This window comes from Nicotiana tomentosiformis, chromosome 5, assembly GCF_000390325.3.
Source record: "Nicotiana tomentosiformis chromosome 5, ASM39032v3, whole genome shotgun sequence".
NCBI lineage: Eukaryota > Viridiplantae > Streptophyta > Magnoliopsida > Solanales > Solanaceae > Nicotiana > Nicotiana tomentosiformis.
Window position 1 is genome coordinate 118,226,950 of NC_090816.1, and position 19,009 is coordinate 118,245,958.

General features: G+C 36.2%; 3 protein-coding genes across 3 annotated transcripts; 2 read left to right on the forward strand and 1 right to left on the reverse strand.

Moving 5' to 3' along the window:
- Positions 1-825: 825 nt before the first annotated feature.
- On the reverse strand, positions 826-1,410 carry LOC104118654 (uncharacterized). The gene has a single exon (XM_009629955.1). It carries the CDS (start codon positions 1,408-1,410, stop codon positions 826-828), a length of 585 nt encoding a protein of 194 aa, XP_009628250.1.
- Positions 1,411-10,861: 9,451 nt separating this feature from the next.
- LOC104118651 (uncharacterized) lies at positions 10,862-15,555 on the forward strand. The gene is made up of 4 exons (XM_009629952.4): positions 10,862-11,434; positions 13,048-13,209; positions 13,299-13,979; positions 14,167-15,555. Exons 1-4 carry the CDS (start codon positions 11,093-11,095, stop codon positions 15,280-15,282), a joined length of 2,301 nt encoding a protein of 766 aa, XP_009628247.1. The 5' UTR covers positions 10,862-11,092; the 3' UTR covers positions 15,283-15,555.
- Positions 15,556-17,561: 2,006 nt separating this feature from the next.
- Positions 17,562-18,005, forward strand: LOC117273057 (uncharacterized). The gene has a single exon (XM_033652151.1). It carries the CDS (start codon positions 17,562-17,564, stop codon positions 18,003-18,005), a length of 444 nt encoding a protein of 147 aa, XP_033508042.1.
- Positions 18,006-19,009: the final 1,004 nt, after the last annotated feature.

Below are 19,009 nucleotides of genomic sequence, written 5' to 3' on the forward strand. Positions count from 1 at the left end.
ATGAAAACATTAACATTCCCTTTAAACACAAACTTAAGTGATCTTTTTATTACAAAAATAACTTTGGTGATACTAAATTAAAGTAAAGCAATTTTTTTACTAGAAAATGTCAAATTTCCGACCACCAAATTCGTCGGAAATCAGTCAAAAATCTCTTATTCCTCAAGTGGTCCGAAAAATGATGGTTGCACAATATTTGTGACAGAATCGGTCGCAAAATTCCGACCATTTTGGTCGCAATGGGGAATGTGTAGTTGACCGGATAAAATGAAGATTTGCGACCACTTTGGTCGGTAATTTTGCGATCGAATCTGTCGCACAGTTAATAACAACAACAACAACAACCCAGTTAAATTCCACAAATGGGTCTGGGGAGGGTAGTATATACGCAAACCTTACCCCTACTTCACAGGAGTAGAGAGGCTGTTTCCGATAGACTCTTGGCACATTAGGATGAAAATGAGACAGTGTAGCAGTAACAATAAAGGAATCCAGAAAGATAACACCAGCAATGTAATAACCAGAAAATATAGAGAAAAGTAATAAACTAAACAGTAATAATGGCACAGTACTACAAACGCGATGGAATAATATGGACACAACAAGAGCTACTAACATTCTAAGACAAAACACTTCTAGACTAGCTTCCTACAACCTAACCTACAACCCTAATGAAGTACTAAGGACAAAATCGGAGCCACTAGCAGGCTAAAATAAAACACTATCAGACTAGTCTCTTATCTCCTAACCTACAACCCTAATGCTCGACCTCTATAACTTCCTATCAAGGGCCATGACCTTGGAAATCTGCAGTTGCACCGTGTCCTACCTGATCACCTCTCCCCTATATTTCTTAGGTCGTCCTCTACCTCTCCTGATACCCGTCAAAGCCAGCCGTTCACACCTCATAACCGGGGCATCCAGGCTTCTCCTCTGCACGTGCTCGAACCATCTAAGCCTAGATTCCCGCATCTTGTCTTCCGTGGGAGATACACTCACCTTCACCCGGATATCTTCATTCCTAATCTTATCCAGTCGAGTGTGCCCGGACATCCATCTCAACATCCTTATTTCTACATTTTTCATCTTCTGGATACGGGAATGCTTAGCTGGCCAACACTTTGAACCATACAACATGGCCGACCTAATCACCGGTCTATAGAACTTACCTTTAAGTTCTTGAGGAACCTTCCTATCACACAAGACGCCAAACGCTAGCCTCCATTTCATCCACCCCACCCCTATACGGTGCGAGACATCCTCGCCAATCTCCCCATCCCCCTGGATAACCGATCCTAGGTACTTGAAGCTCCCTTTCTTGGGGATGACTTGAGAGCCAAGCCCCACTTCCATGCCCGCTTCTCTCGACACGCTACTGAACTTGCACTTCAAGTATTCTGTCTTAGTCATGATCAACTTGAAACCTTTAGACTCAAGGGTACGTCTCCAAACCTCCAACCTCTCGTTAACACCGCCTCACGTCTTATCAATCAGAACTATATCATTAGCTAATAACATACACCATGGCACCTCCCCTTGAATATGGTGTGTCAATGCATCCATCGCTAGAGCAAATAACAACGGGCTGAGCGCATATCCTTGGTGTAACCACATAACAATCGAAAAATACTCCGAGTCGCCCCTTACTATCCTAACCCGAGTCTTAGCTATATCATACATGTCCTTAATCACCATAATATAAGCCACCGGAACACCTTTCACCTCCAGACATCTCTTAAATAACTTCCTTCCTAGGGACCTTGTCATATGTTTTTTCCAGGTTAATAAATACCATATGCAAATCCTTCTTCCTATCTATCTATAGTTCAACCAACCTCCGAATAAGATGGAAAGCTTCCGTGGTAGAATGACCAGTCATGAACCCAAACTGGTCCTCGGATATCGACACCAGCCTCGTCACCCTTACTTCCACTGCCCTCTTTCACACTTTCATAATATGACTCAGTAACTTGATGCCCTTATAATTTTTACAATTATGGATATCGCCTTTGTTCTTGTATAGCGGAATCATCGTACTCCACCTCCATTCCTATGGCATCTCCTTCATCCTGAAAATAACATTAAACAACCTAATTAATCACTTCAATCCTGCTCTAACCATAAACCTCCCAAATTCTACCGGAATTTTGTCTGGCCCGTCGCTATACCCCTCCTCATCTTACGCATAGTCCCCACGACCTCCTCGACCTTAATGCGCCTGCGATAGCTAAAATCTCGGTGACTCTCGGAGTCTTCCAATTCACCTAGCACAATGTCTTTGTCCCCTTCGTCATTCAGCAGCTTATGAAAGTACGTCTGTCATCTCCGCTTAATCTGAGCGTCTTCCATCAACGCTCTGCATTCCTCGTCTTTGATTCAACTCACTTGGTCTAAATCATGAGCCGTCCTCTCTCTCGCCTTGGCTAGCCGGAACAACATCTTATCACCGCCTTTGTCTCCTAGTTCTTCGTACAGGCGACCAAACACTGCATTCTTAGCTTCCGTGACCGCTAACTTCGCTACCTTCCTAGCTTCCTTATAAATATCTTTGTTCCTCGCCTCTCCTCATCGTCTGTACTCTCCACTAACCTACGGTGCGCCGATTTGTTTCTTTCATCTTTCCCTGGACCTCGATATTCCACCACCAGTTGCCCTGTGACCGCCCAAGTAACCCTTAGAGTCCCCAAACACCTCTTTCGCCGCTTCCCTTATACAGTTCGCCGTCATCGTCCACATACCACTTGCATCCCCTGAGTTTCATTCTTCGTCAAGGCACACCACCTAATCCTCGGACGACCCTAAACCACCTTCTTCTTCCTCTTTATCGTGATGCCGACGTCCATCACCAAGAGCCTATGTCGAGTCACGATTTGGTTGGTAACTTAAATTATTATTTATTATTTTATGTAAATGTTCGAACCTAATCAGTCGAATAATAAGAAATTAAGAAAATAATTAATTAAATTATCCGACCATTTCAATCTCAAAATTGGGAATTTCGAGGTCTATTTTCCGACCAGTTTGGTCGAAAATCAGTCGCAAAATTTGGTAAAATACAGCAGAATAACACCCCCTGCCAAATCAAACAACCAATATACAACAACCAATATCTTAAATTCTCTGTCAATTGAACCAAAAACAACAAGAATCAAACATTTTTAAACATAACAAAACCATTTAACAAGTGTATTTTCTATTAAACCACATCAAAATCTAAAGCTTTCAACCAAAATGACATGCAACCAAGCCTTAAACAAACAAAGTTTTGCAACAACCAATCAAGTCTAAATATCATTTTACACATTCCAAATTACTACTGATTCTCATCGGTTTTTGTCTCCTCGTTATTAGATTCTTCCATTGTACGTTATTTTTCATATTTTTCTATGAACGTCTGTATCATACTTATTATTTCTTGAGCATTGTTCCATTGTTGAGAAATTCATTGATTTGCGTCCGCATAGTCTCAATTTCTTCGGGTGAAGCAGAATCACCACTAAATAATATGGCTGGACGACTAGACGACGGCTGCACTCCAAGTCCATAGACTCTACCTTTATTTATTTTCATGAGAAATAAAAAAAAATTAAATGAGCAAGAGAAGAAACATACAACTTGTGCAAAATAATATTAAAATGCATATTACTAAGACATTTTATATCTTATTTACTCTATTGGTTGCATGTGTCCATATCAAAGTCATATCTTCAGGCGTCGATTGAGAATCGGGCTGAGTTTGTTGCCACTACTCTATTCTTCTTTGATACCCTTCCTGAAATGTAGATGATAAGCATTATATAAATGAATTAATCTTAACCAAGAATAAAGATAGTATTGAATTTAGAATGTTACATACGTCTCTGATGCACGCGGTTCGACCCATACTTCTCTTGTACCATCCTCCTCCTCCTTCTTCTTCTTCTTCTTCTTCTTCTTCTTCTTATGTGTCTCCTCAAAGACAATAACATGAGACACATTTCCCCCATGTGCCTTTTCCTTTCAAAATATAAAATATGAGTTTATTACTTGATTCAAATATAAGTAAAGCTAAGTAAAATTTTATAAATAAATTACCAATCTCGATCGATGGGCCACAAAACCGATTGAACCTCCGGTGTGCAACGAGCCACCCCACTCTTACTCTGTTTGCCTTCTCTTTTTCACTGTTCCGGTTCCATTCAACGGTATTCCACTTCTCCAATAGTTGAAGCCAAACATCTTCACGCAACCATTCTCGCTTGCTCCCACCTCTCCGAGCATCAAAATGAGTATCTTTAATCATTTTCTGAGCTCTCTTTTAGAAATTAGCATTCACCTGAATTTTATGTCGAGTCTGCCATATACACTTAGTCTGCAATTAAAATAAAAGTTAGAAGAACACAATAAATATTATATAAATTATGTTTATTCATACCTTAAATTGAAGCCACATATTCACTCTGATTTGGTATGATATCTCTCTCCAGGAATTCCACGGATCATGAAATAATGACTTCATAGATTCCACAACCATATGTGTGGCCTAAAGGGATGGAAAAAACCAGCATTATATGTAAAATAAATATTCGTTAAATATATGTAGACCTTTATTCTAATAATTAAAAATTAAAGAATTACTTACCTGTTCCCATGGGTACGATAATCAATTGATGCAAATAATCGTACTCTACAGTCCCACCAGCATATAGTCTTTGTGATGGAGCAACTGAAGCAGTACTAGTAGATGGGGATGCAACCGTCTGAGATCCTCAAATATCTAGTCTAGAAATAATAGGAGTAGATGATAATGGAGTGGATGATGATGGAGGCATAAAAGACGAACCATCATGCTGACTGTAATGCCCACACTGGGATGGAATCAATAGTGAGCCATCATGCTGACTACCAGGGACACAATGACTCAAAGGTAGCAAAGTAGGCGTGAGCATAAAATTAATGGTAGTGGAGGCTGAACCACCCTGGGTCGGCACAGAGTAATACTATGTTGTGCTAGCTGGGGGAGGGGGGGACTCTGAAAAACTCAGGTGATAATGAAGTCGTCGATTGAGAAGGACGAGAAAAACTAGGAGGAGGATTCATACTAGGCATATGTGAAGGAATGTGATCACTCGTAGATGGCAAAAAAAAAAATTCTTCTTAGATTGTTTCGGTTCTTTACCCTTAGAAGACATCTGTGCAATTTAAGTAAAACAAATATAATAATAATTCAACTAATCTACAAGAACAATTTAATAATTTACCAACTAATTTCTAATAATTCAACTAATTTTCCTAGGAATCAAGCCATAGAAAAATTCTCAAACAATTACAACTAACCTTGCTATGGAAAAATCTATAGTTGGACGAGGTGAAGATGGTGATGGCCGCTACAACCCAAAGCTTATGGATAGAGCCGTCAAAATGGGCTTGGCCCGTGAGACCATCCCAACCTAGCCCGCTATATGGGTGGAGTTGGGTTAGGATTTTTTGAGCCCATTTAAAACTGAGGCTTATAAGCCCGGCCCAAGTCAGCCCGCTGGCCCTTGAGGCTTGACCGAGGCTAGGCTTGGGCCGGCCCGTGGGCCAAAAATTAATTAAATTTAAATTAATTAACTATTAAATATTTAATATTTTAAAAAAATAAAAACTAAAAAACTATTAACAATAATTCTCATTCCCCAACCCTAGATTGCTCATTTACCCTTCCATATCAACTAGAATTTAGATTTTTGACATGCATGTAATATGACAAAATTAGTTTTTCTTTTGCTTAACTAATAACGAACTCGAAAAGTTTTAGGTGGCCAATAATAATCTTTTTTCAAAAGAAAATATTACTTTAAGTGACCAATGATCAGTTTGGATTACTTTAATATACTACTAATATTTAAAATGCTCTTTAGTATAGAAAAAGATCAATTTTAAATACACAAAAAAAAAAAAAAAATAACCACTAGCAAATTTTAGAAATTTTAAAAATTTTATGCACTATAATGATGAAATCAGCAAATGATGTTAATCCTAAATTAAAAAATCTCAGCATATAAACTTATTGAAGCAATCTCTGAATCTGAGGAAAATGAAAGAAAAGTATTAAGAAAATATTCATGTAACTTTAAAAAAGAAAAGCTAGAGTTATAGAGAATTTGCATTTAAATTACGAGATTCCTCGTCAAATATCAAACTTTTTGTACGCTCTAAGCAAACAGAAGTTGTTTACATGATTAAGCGACTACGTCACGAAAAAATATTTAAGGATTTAAAGAAATTCTTTTTTCTAAAAATAATTGAAGGGCCGGCTCGCCCTAGCCCGCGACCCACTTAGGGCTTGGTTGGGCTAGCCATTTTAAGACTCATTCATATGGCGGATCGGCCCGTCCTAGCCCACCAAATTTTTAAAGCCCAAGAGGCTTGGGTTGGGCTGACCCGTTTTAACTCTAAAAATTTAGTTAGGATTCCGCCATAGTTCCGCCGCAAGCACGAGAAAAAAGAAGAGGAGAGGAGAAAGAGTTATACCGTGAAGAAGGGAGATGGTGAAAGTGTGGAGAAGATAAAATTTTCTGATGGGGCGGAAGTGGGAGGCGGGAGGCGGAGGAAAAATGAAAAAGAAAAGAGGAAGAGAATAGAAGAGAGGTGAGGAGGGTTTTTTAAAATTGATTTTCGACCGATTCGGTCGGAAACATAAAATAATATAGAATTTTAAAAAAGATTCTGACCGATTTGGTCGGTAAAAGTACTGACAGGTCAGGCTTTGGAATTCACAATATTTTTCGATCAAATCAGTCGGAATATTAAAAATATAGTTTTTTATTTTAATTTTTTTCGACCGATTCAATCGAAAAAAGTAAAGCTAATCAAACTCCGAAATTTTGATTTTTACTGTCCGACTGAATCAGTCGGAAATTTAATTCCCGTAATTTTGTGCCAAAATTAGCGACCAAAATCATCATAACAAAGTCGAAATATATATTTTAAGCAAAAAATAAATAATTGTTTTTGCTACTGAAACAATCATAAAGGTCCAGCCTCTTTTTTCAGTCGAAAATTATCGGTCGTAATTGAGTCATTTACTAGTAATGTAAAAAACTAATTTAATAATTTCGGTATAATAAAATAAAAGTAGAATGACCGTCAATTTAAGTATTTCCTAATTTTTATGTGCAGCTATTTTTGGCTTCTATTGCTTGACGGATTGCAAAAGCATGAAAAAGTGAGTTTGCTTTTTGACATATTCAGTGTTAAACAGAAGTGTCAAGGGGCAAGGCTACCTAATTAGCACGAGTCGTATTAATTCCAGTTTCCATACGTATTCTTTTTTCTTTTTCTTACGTAGACAATGTAACATATAAATAGTAATACAGATGCACCATAAGATTAAACAACTTTGTGTGTATTATTTATTTGAATCAAGTGCTGCTTTGCTGGACTTACCTAAACCAACATCCATTTTGTATTTATCATATAACTTGTCCAATTTTATCCATTAAAACAGAAGAAAAAATATATACACAATTTTTCTATATCCAACATAGCAATGGTTTAGCCTGTGTTCGACCCAAACTTGAAACTCCTGAAATTAGCTTATTTTAAAAACTATTCTTTTGCAATAGTATTTTTCGAAAAAATATCTTTTAGAGAAAAATTATTTGTGTTGGCTAATTTATTTAACAAATATAATATTACTCACCCCAAAAGTTACTAAATATAAAAAATATCCTAAAAAATACTTATACATTAGGTGAACTGCGTTTAGAATAGCTAAATATTAGGTTAAATAATGTAGGGTTATTTTGGTGCCACACTAGTAAGTGTATTTTTGTCTGGAGAAAAATTTAAGAACAACTATTTTTTGAGAGAAATAACTTTTTTCAGTTTGTCAAAAACAATTCCTGTTTCTATTCAAAAGTATTTTTTTTCTCTTTAAAGCATGGCCAAGCACCTAACTTTGAAAAAAAAGTTTTTTTAAAGCACTTTTGGCAACCCATTAATTATTACTACTAGAAGAATGTTTACTGTTTAATTATTAATTTTAAAGCAATCCCTTATTAAATTATGTAATTATACTACAAACAAATTCGGCACGTTATCAATCGGACACATTAAACTATTGTTTAATATAGTAAAATGTAAAGACAAATTCGACACATCATATCTGAAATTCTTATGTAAATAAATTTTAAAGTCTCATAGGCTTTCGATAAATCTTGTGCGAAAAAGAACTAAAACCCAAACAACTCCAGGACACAAGAATCTGGTTAGATTTCATTGAAAGCTTATCTTAAAAGGATTAGATCTTATTATATAAAAATTTGAAGTAATCTTCAAATTTGCCATGAGTTTTCAAATTTCAATGCTACATCCCCTTGATCCAATATTGACTTGAGATAAGCTTTCACTTTCGAGACTATCCCTCTATCATGACTCATGAGAAAGAAATTTTTCGTTATAGATTCTCTTTTAATCTACCTCGTGGTTGAGTCCGGCTTTCAGCGGGTCCAACTATCTTTGTTCAGCGATTAGTAAGTCATGAAAGACTTTGCTGTGTAGACGCTCGAATATAAAAAAAAAGAAAAAAAGAAATATAAATAAAATAAGGAAAACATCGTGCGATACACTTTTCCTACTAGAATGCCAGTCTCTCAATCTCTCTGTACGAGTGGAGGGATACCTTAATCTAATAATCTGAATTAGATACTTTTTAGTTTTCAAGAAAAAAATATATATATTGAGAAATTACAAATTGTATACATAAGAAGTGTTTGACTATTTAAATAGTTGTAACGGCATAAAACGAATTAGGACATAGAAAGTAATTACGAATAACAAATGTTTCCAAGTACAAAAAAATGTCCAACTAAAGTACATAAAAGCAACACATAACTAGAAAGAATTGATTAGGTAATTTTAATATTTGCTTTATAAGTAGATAACCCATAAGATATTTAAGAAATTTCGAATTTATCTTTTATAAAGTTCGATTTTTCAGCTTCTATTCACCTGAGAAATTAAAAATCTTTTATAAGATTAGATTCTGGAATCTGATGTGACTTGCAATATTTGATACTATAATTAACTACCATAGTTATAATAATACTTAAATCGACTAGATTTTGTGCACATGATTCATTATTGCAGCAACATAAATTTCTGAATAAGTACTCTCTTTATCCAAATTTATCTCACTTTTCATTTATAGATGATCGTTTGACCAATTTTGAAATTAAATCAAATTGGATAACTAGATATTCAGAAACAAAGAACTATTATAATTTTTTTCCTATTAGTTTGAATCTCGAAAATTGAAATATGAGAAATGTGAGAAGTAATATTTAAGGCATTTATTATAAAACATAGTAAATTGAAATTCAAATTCCAATATATATGTACACATTAATGTATGTATTTATTTGTGCATCACATATGGATATACATGTTTATATTCCATACTCTTTTCGTTTCAAATTATTTGTCGTGTTTCTCCAAGAAAATATTAATTTTAAAAGGTTTTAAACTTTTCTACCATTATTTATGTCTTAAGATATAATCTTTTTTCATCGAATTTTTACTCTATTTATGAGATATCTCCATCTTTAAGAACAATTACTATTAAAGGTAAAATAAGAAAAAAAATAATTAATTTTATCTTGAACTTCTAAAATGATAAATAATTTGATACAATTATTTTTAAAATTACAATAATTTGAGACGAGTGAAGTATGTTCTAATAATACAATTTCTACCTAAAAAGGTAGAACCAAAATAGAATGCATTAATTTTGATGGACAAATCGAAGACTTTCGACAAATTTCCATTTTCAGTTGGACCAAATAGATTCCTATGGCTAGTGACAGTTGTAAACCACAACAACTATTTATAATGGGAACTTATTTTGTTATTACAGTCTTCCTCTCTTTATTGTTAATCTTTTTTGTTTTACATTCTTTAGACTACTATTAAAAACAAGTTGTTGGTTTTTTATCAGTTCTTGCACGCTAACGCTTTAGCCTTTTTCCACCTAGTTTCTAGTTGTAATTACAGTGTAATACTAGTAGTAAATAGAAAAGACAAATTTAAATTACTAATGACGAGTCCCAATTTAATATACTAGTACGAGTTTAATAATTCAGTATATAGATATATAATATAATATTAAGCAAAAGTTATTCAAGTACCTTGTACTTGAAAATTTAAAAAGTTAAAGAGCATTAAATGGAATGTGTATCCAAGTTGAGGAATACGTGTAACGTGAACCCATACTTCGATAACAATATTATATTTTTTTAAAATTAATTAAATTTATGTGCGTGAACCCATAATAAGTGATTAAAGTTAAATCAGTCAAATCTAAATTCTAAATTCACCTTTTCATAATAGTGCACCATCCTTTTGAAATTGTGTATCCGCATCTTAATGAAATTTACTTTATTAATTCTATAAATTCTTAATTTTCCTTTTCATTTTCCAGATCCAATAAAAAAATTAACTTTTAAAATCCCTCTAGAAAACCCAAGATGCCTAACGCAAATAATATCTGCAATTCAAGAAGGTTCAATGTACCTTTGTACCTAAATATTTGTTACTATAGTTTAGCCTTTATCCTAAAAATATGGGACATGGAATCTGGTTAGATTTCTTTGGAAAATGTTATCTTAAAAAGATTAGATTTTATTATGTTTATACCTTTTAAGTAATCTTGAAATTAGCAATGGATATTCTTAATAGTTAATCCAATCCACAAACATGAAAAATTAAGAAAAGAGGAACAAATGAGCAATAGTGTGGGACAAACACTCTTGAAATCCTAGTAGAAATAGAGACGTTACTCCTTAGGTGTTTATACATTACCGGCCTCTCTCTCTCTCTCTCTCTCTCTCTCTCTCTAAAAGACAGAGTGGTTCTACATAACTCAAAAACAATGCTTCTTCTTTCATCTCTCTCTCTCTTTTCATATTCTGATTCCAAACTAACTTTCAAAATTCTTTAAAATCTCCCATTTTTAGGCCCAAATCTTTCAAAGATATAATCTTTTTTGTATTTTTTGAGGACCCTTTTGAGTATTTGTTTGTTTTGTGTTGGAATTTTGTGAATTCAAAGGGAAAAAAGAAAAGAAAAGATGGGTGTGAAGATGATGAAGTGGATGCCATGGCCACCACTATCTACAAAGAAATTTGAGGCCAAGATCACAGTTAACTGTCTTAAAGGTCTAAACTTTTCACCTGATTTTCAAAGATTGGCTGTTGAAATAAAGTGGAAAGGTTCAAAGGGTAATAATTCTCTGAGTTTGAGTTCTCTAAAGAGGAAAAGTGTAAAGAAGAATTTCACAAAGGAAGAGTCTTTGAAGGATGATGATGTTGGTGTTGTTCGTTGGAATGAAGAGTTTCAGAGCCTATGCAATTTTTCTCTATCCAAAGAGAGTGAATTTCATCCTTGGGAGGTTTCTTTTACTGTGTTTAATGTGAGTTATTGCTTGCTTTTACCTCTGATTTTTTCTTTATGAATATTAATGATTTTGGTGATTGTTGTATCATGGGTTATTTGGATGTTTTGAGAAACAAAAAATAGAGATTAAAAAATTAATCTTGGAATGTTTTATGAGATAAGAACTCAATTTCTTAATCCAATTCATGGGGATTTGAGAGCCACTGCTGATACTGAGAATTCTGTTTCATTGGCAAATTATTGAGAAGTGATCAAAGGCATTGACTATCTGATGTGAAAGTTTGACTTTTTATTGACTATGAATTTGGGGTCTTTCTTGTCTTAAATGTGTAGGAATTAGAAGGAATTAAGCCTTTCTTGATCATTGTCTTTTAAATTATGGTTTCATGAATTTTGATCATATCATGTATTTTACTGGAACTAGCAGACTTAGAATCTTGATTTGTCTGGATAAGCCGAGAGTTTATCGAAAACCGTCTCTCTACTTTCAGAATTTCAGAAGGTAGGGGTAAGGTCTGCGTACATATTATGCTCCACATACCCCACCTTTTTTTGTTGTTGTATTTGTTTGAATGAGTAATTTCCTGAATTTCCTTAAATTAGTAAGTATATATCAAGGGTATTTGTGTTAGCCTCTTTAATAACATGCTAGCAAGAGATCCCTGATGAAATTCAGCACCAAACTGTTTTTTTCTTTTGTTTTGATTACAAACATAGGAGTAAACAAAGTCAATAAACTGTGAATTTCCCCTTGATGCTCTTCCTTTAACATTACAGTAACCGACGACACTTTTCTGTCTGAAAAGTTAATTTTCTTTAACCATGAATAGCCTTGAGATTTAGCTAAAATAATGAAGTTACTATTTTGACATGCCCTGAGAGTCAAAAGGCTAATTAAGCTTTATGGGATTTAATGATTACCTTTTGATGGACCTACCTTAGTAGCTTGTAGTGTGTTTTGTTAGTGATGTAATAGAGATGGTGAGACCTACTGTTTTCTATTCATATCAGTATTAACTTTTCTACATTTGTGGCTGTAGATTATGGAAATATATAATACTGGCATATTCTGTATATTTCTTTACTATTTTGGCAAATGATTAATGAGGTCTTTGGAGAATATGCCTTTCTTTAGTTGGATTCAACCCAAAAAAGGTTTTTGGCATCTTTTTCTTTCCTAATTAAGAAGGAAGTTGGATTCAACCCAAAAAAGGTGGCAACAAAAGAGAAAGAAGGAAGAATAGTAGGTCTCTCGGGTATATGACCTAGGAGGATCACATTGTTTAGTTGCTTGTTCCTTCCCTCGCTTTGGGGCCTATGTTGTTTTTCTTAAACAAGTCATTTGCTACCTCCTCTTGGGGTTTTATTTCTTTTTCCAGTACTAACTGTCCGGGGATCTACGGAAAACAACTTCACTGCCCTCCTAGGGTGTGCGCACACACTATCCTCCCTAGAACCCACTTGTGAGAAATCAGTATGTTGTTGTTGTTCCAGTACTAACTTTTATCTTAACTAGTCGTTTGAATTTCTTAATTACTTTTTCCTCCTTATCTCATTGTATCAATTCCGTACTTGTGATTCTGTTTGTAAGTTTCTTGACAGTACTTATTCATACTTCTTTTAAATCAGGTTACAAATAGAAGACCAAACAATAAAGTCCCCATAGTTGCTACTGCGTCATTGAACATTGCAGACTTTGCATCAGCTGCTAGGGAAAAAGAAGAAGACGGTGAAGTAATCATTCCCTTGGAAGCCTATAGTGGCGGTATCAAGAGAAACCTTTCACTTTGTGTAAGCAAAACAAATTTGCTTGATCTACTTTGTTCTTTATTCTACATCAATCTTCTTTTTTTGGTTAAAATAGTTGATATGTATGGCAGTTGTCTCTCAACCTTGTTGAATTGGGGAATGCTCATGAAGCCTTAGAAACGATGCCAAAGTTTGTCATGTCTGCTCCAGTATCTCCTTCCCCTGCAGAGGTTTTGTCGACAGACAGAAATGAAATTTCTGCTTTGAAAGCAGGTCTACAGAAAGTTAAACTTTTCAAAGGATTATCTGCTATGCGGCGAAAGAAGGTGTTGCATGAAGAGGAGGGCAGTGATGGAAGGAACTCGGTTAAAAGTGATGATACTGATCTCACTGACCCAGTTGACACAGATTCATTTGGTGATTCAGAAGAAGCTGAATCGGAGGAAGTAAAAGAGGATACGACACTGCGGAAGTCTTTCAGTTATGAAACACTTGCATATGCAAACCATGCCGGTGGATCATATTACTCAAACACAAGTGGCAGTGAAGATGAGGATTTGGTATATTATAGCCATCACAAATCTGATGCAGGGCATGCGTACGCTGAGGATGCAGCTGGAGCAAGACCTAATCAATTATCACAGCAGAGTTCAAAACGCAGAATTCTCCCTTGGAGGAAGAGAAAGTTAAGCTTCAGATCTCCGAAAACCAAGGGGGAGCCGTTGTTGAAGAAATATTATGGAGAGGAAGGTGGGGATGATATAGATTTTGATCGCCGACAACTTAGTTCCTCTGATGAGTCTTCTTCAGGGGTATGTTTAATCTTCTCTTGTTTTCATTTTTATCTTTAGATCTTTCCAGTATCCAAATGATATTGTTCAGTGGAATGCTATTCTTCACTATTTAGTCTATACGCCATAGTTCTTGTCCCAAAATCATTTTCCTTCTAATTGTCGCAAGTTTTTCTCTCTTTTAACAATACCTCCCCAATTCTTGCAGTGGAGTAAATCTGAGGATGGTTCAACTGCAAATCGATTTGCAGTCTCCGAGTTTGGAGATGACAGTTTTGCTGTTGGTAGTTGGGAGAAAAAAGAGATAGTAAGCCGTGATGGGCAGATGAAGCTGCAGACTGGAGTCTTCTTTGCTTCAATTGATCAACGAAATGAACGAGCTGCAGGTGAAAGTGCTTGCACAGCCTTGGTTGCGGTCATTGCTGATTGGTTTCATTCCAACACGGAAGAAATGCCAATCAAGTCCCAATTTGACAGTCTTATCCGTGAAGGTTCACTAGAGTGGAGGAATCTCTGTGAAAATGAGACGTACAGGGAGCGTTTCCCAGATAAGCATTTTGATCTCGAAACAGTGGTCCAGGCTAAAGTACGCCCGCTCTTAGTAGTCCCAGAAAAATCATTCATTGGTTTTTTTCATCCAGAAGGAATTGAAGATGAGGGATTCGATTTTCTCAAAGATGCCATGTCCTTTGACAACATCTGGGATGAGATTTCTAAATCCGTTCAAGGCAATGCCAGTCATGGCGAACCCTTCGTTTACATTGTGAGTTGGAATGACCACTTCTTCATCCTCAAGGTCGAACAAGATGCATACTATATCATCGACACACTTGGTGAGAGGCTTTATGAGGGCTGCAACCAGGCTTTCATCCTCAAATTTGACAAAGACACTACTATTTTGCGGCTACCTAGCCCGAGTCAACAGCCCGATGATAAACTGGCTAGCAGTAAAAAGGAGCAACCTGATATGAAGGAGACTACTACTAATGAAGGGAAAATCATTGTCACCACAAATAACCCCAATGAGAAGACGGGAGAATCAGCCATCATCTGCAGCGACAAAGTACCTGAAAATGAGGAGGAATCGAGCGTTGTTTGCAAAGGTAAAGAGGCGTGTAAAGAGTACATTAAGAGTTTTTTGGCGGCAATTCCCATTAGAGAATTACAAGTTGATGTGAAGAAGGGGTTGATGGCATCTACACCCCTTCATCAGAGGTTGCAAATTGAGTTCCATTATACAAAAAGCTTTAACACTGAGTTGGAGGCACCTCTGGAAGAACTGACTGCTAACAGCTTGGCATTACCATCGTCAGAGTCAGAGTAAGCGCTGATTAGTAAATCCGAGTATATATACTTAACATCTCTAATCCTTCTTTTTGTGTTTCTACATCTAATTTAGGAATGAAGGGCATGTCTAATATCCTTTCTTTCATAAATGATTGCAACTGGCTCAGTGGCTCTTCTTATTAACGCTTTCGTGTCACTTATATAGAGAGGTGGCGATGTAAATGACTATGGAAATGTCCATGAGTATAATACTCTTTCTCTCAAAGAGGGGAGGACATAAATAAATATATGATTTCTATACTGCTCTTAACTTTTCATTTGTCTATTAGTTCTTGATGCTGCTCTGGACTAGTACATACCGCTGGATTATATAATACAAGCTACACAAAAGCATTGTCAAGAGTTTTGTACAAGTACTTGTTGCTGTCTAGCATACAGAACTGGCAGCACTATTAATCTATTATGTTGACTTGTGCACATGAATTGGTAGCTTCAACTTAACTCCTTTCATATCATTTAAAATGAAATCATTCTAGGGTGCATAGAACATTTGTTGTGGCGTATAAACTAGCTAGGCTGGACTATGAATACACCAAAAGTCCAATGCTAACAATGTGGTCCTATCTCAGCTAGAGTTAGAGGTAGTATAGGAATATTCACCTGCTGCACCTCCACTATGAAGATATAAGGGGAGGACATGTATGATATAAGGGGAGGACATGTATGATTAGGTTCTATTTGTACTTGGTGGAATGACCCTTGAGATATAGAAAAGGTTTACATGACTCATCCTTAAAAAGTAAGGACACTTTACGTTCTTGAACAAATAATCATCTTTTCGCTAACCTAGCCTCCTCCGTTCCTACGGATCAAGAAGAGGTGATATATGAATGTCCACATGTTGCTCATCGACTACGAAGATATAATTAGATGACATGTATGATTAGGTTCCATTTATACTTGGTGGAATCTGACTTATCTTAACCAAACCCTTGCATAGTGCACTTCCTTAGCACCACACGGATCGGCCTTGGAATATACAAAAGTGTACATCGTTAGTGATGTGATGGTTGAGATTCCTTTTCAGAGTATATATCTTTTGGTCATAAATGCTTTATCTCTTTAGGTGAAGGTGTTCAGCCTGTCTTCAGATTAGTTGGGCCAAGTCATACATTTCGACACTAATAATGAAGGGCAATTTTCTGCATACAAGGTTGAAGAAAACGTTACAAATTTTTAACAGCAAAACCAAAATAACAGGTGACAGAAAATTCTATGGTAGAAAACTTACCCACAAGAATCCCAATCCCATTAAAATAGTCATACTAATTAATAATCCACAAATCACCCCAATCCTTTCCATTCTGATAAGTTATGTGTCTTTTTGGGTTTTGATGATCTAACAAACTTTATGATAAGAACCAGATCGGGAACATGTTACACATCCTCAAAGTGCTCAAGAACAACAAGTCTCAAGTCGGGCACAAGTTCCAACAACTAGAGTCAATGAAACGACATAGGGAACAAATGGACATAGGTTCCCTTGGTGACTGTACCAGTCAACTCCCCACAGTTGTAAATTCGATACAATTGTTCCTCTGCACACACGCAACAGTGCAAAAAGTGCAACATTCACTTTATGGGGAATGCCTTGTACTGGATACTTGGTTGCATCATCCAAGTGGCATCACTTGGAGACTATTAACATGAAGCAAAGAAAAAACACACACTTGCACATCTGAAAATTAAGTGAGTTTCCTCTCAAGTGTGTTGCCATCTTGCAAGTGACTTCCAGGCTTCAAGAACAAAGAATAAACCGAACAAAGGATCAATTTCCAGCATTGTGTTATTATACGTCCTTAGTTGTGTTGTACTTTTGTATTCCTACTTAGCTTAGTTAGAAGCATTGTGTAGGAAAGCAATTGTAAAACCATAAACCTTGTGTTTGTATCTTGGATAAAGTTAGTCGAGTTGTGAGCTTTGTAATAGAGTTATTACAAAGAGGCTTGTAATAGAGTTATTACAAGTGAGTGATGGATTAAGAGTTTAATTCCTAGGTTACAATAGGTTGTAATCTGAAGTTGCACGGTTAGTGAAGTTGAAATCTTACGAGTGTAGGTCGTGGTTTTTAATCCCGTGAGGTGGGAGTTTTCCACGTAAAACTCTGCTGTGTCATTTACTTATCTCTTATTGTATGTGTTCGGTGGGACTGATAGAGAACCAGGTTCTCTATATAGTTTGGTGGACCCTAAGCTTTCATCAATTGGAATCATAGCAGGTTCTTTCTATCAGGCCTAACACCTAGAAAGGATCCAAATGGTTGTTCCACCAAACTTTGAAGAAGGTCAATCAACCTACAGACTACCAAGATTCAATGGACAATACTACGGATGGTGGAAAACAAGGATGCATGATTTTATCATGGCTGAAGATTCAGAGCTCTGGGATGTTATCTGCAATGGACCCTTCGTCCCCATGAAAACTATTGGCGAGCCAGCAGTGACAGTTCCAAAGACAAGGAAGGAGTACAACGATGCTGACCGACAAGCCATAGAAAAGAACTTCAGAGCAATAAAGATCCTCGTCTGTGGTATTGGACCAGACGAGTACAATAGAATCTCTGCCTGTCAATCTACAAAGGAGATCTGGGAAGCTCTCCAAACAGCACATGAGGGAACAACTCAAGTCAAGCAGTCAAAAATTAACATGCTCACCACTGAGTATGAACTCTTCAGGATGAAGGATGATGAGTCCATTTAGGACATGCACACTCGATTCACCTCTATCATCAACGAGCTTCACTCTCTAGGAGAGATCATTCCAAGACACAAACTTGTCAGGAAAAGACTCAGTGTATTACCTGGTTCCTGGGAAAGCAAAGTAAATGCTATCATGGAGGCAAAGGATCTGCAAAAATTGACCATTGATGAACTCATTGGTAATCTGAAGACTTATGAAATGAAGAAGAAAAAGGACCATGAAAGAACATATCCCAAAAAGGAGAAAAAGGCAGACAACAATGACTCAAGTGGTGAGGATGCTGACATGGACTACTTGACGAATTGATTTCAGAAAATGGTTCGCATGAATGGAGGCATTCCAAAAAGGGGCAGCTCCAGCAAGCCAAGAGGTTGTGACTTATGTCATAAATGTGGGAAGCCATGACACTTCATCAAGGACTATTCTCTCCTCAAGTAAGACCAGTACAAGCACAATACAGACAAAGCAGTTAAGAGGAACCTGGTTCCTGACAAAAGATTTAAGAGAAAAGATGTCGCTGACAATATTGTGAAACAAGCTCTTGCTACATGGGGAGATTCTCTCAATGAATATGGAGAAGATGATGAACAAGGTGACACCTCCATGATGACAGTTGAAAGTGAAGCAGTTGAATATGACTATATTTTGCCCTGATGGCAAAATCTGACAATGATGAAGATGCTGATGATGATGAGGTAAACCTTCTAGACGTTCAAAGAAATGTGAAGTCTTACTCTCAGAAGAAGTTTATATATTTGGCAAATGTTCTAATTGATGCTTATCATAGTCTTATAAATGATAAAAATGCGTTAACTGTGGAACTAGGAGAGGTAGAACATGAGAGAGATGATCTGGTAGTTGTAGTGGTTGACCTATAAGAAACCATCGAGGTTCTAAAGAAAGAAAAAGATGTTCTGATTGAAAAAATTGAAAACGTAGAACATGAGAGAGATGACTTGTTGGTAGTAGTTGTGGATCTAAAAGAAACAATTGAGGAACTAAAA

Coding starts and splice junctions, on each gene's coding strand:
- LOC104118654 (XM_009629955.1), bottom strand. CDS start 1,410: ATGACTAAGACAGAATACTTGAAGTGCAAGTTCAGTAGCGTGTCGAGA.
- LOC104118651 (XM_009629952.4), top strand. CDS start 11,093: ATGGGTGTGAAGATGATGAAGTGGATGCCATGGCCACCACTATCTACA. Junction 11,435..13,047: donor TTTCTTTTACTGTGTTTAAT/GTGAGTTATTGC, acceptor CTTTTAAATCAG/GTTACAAATAGAAGACCAAA. Junction 13,210..13,298: donor AGAGAAACCTTTCACTTTGT/GTAAGCAAAACA, acceptor TATGTATGGCAG/TTGTCTCTCAACCTTGTTGA.
- LOC117273057 (XM_033652151.1), top strand. CDS start 17,562: ATGGTTGTTCCACCAAACTTTGAAGAAGGTCAATCAACCTACAGACTA.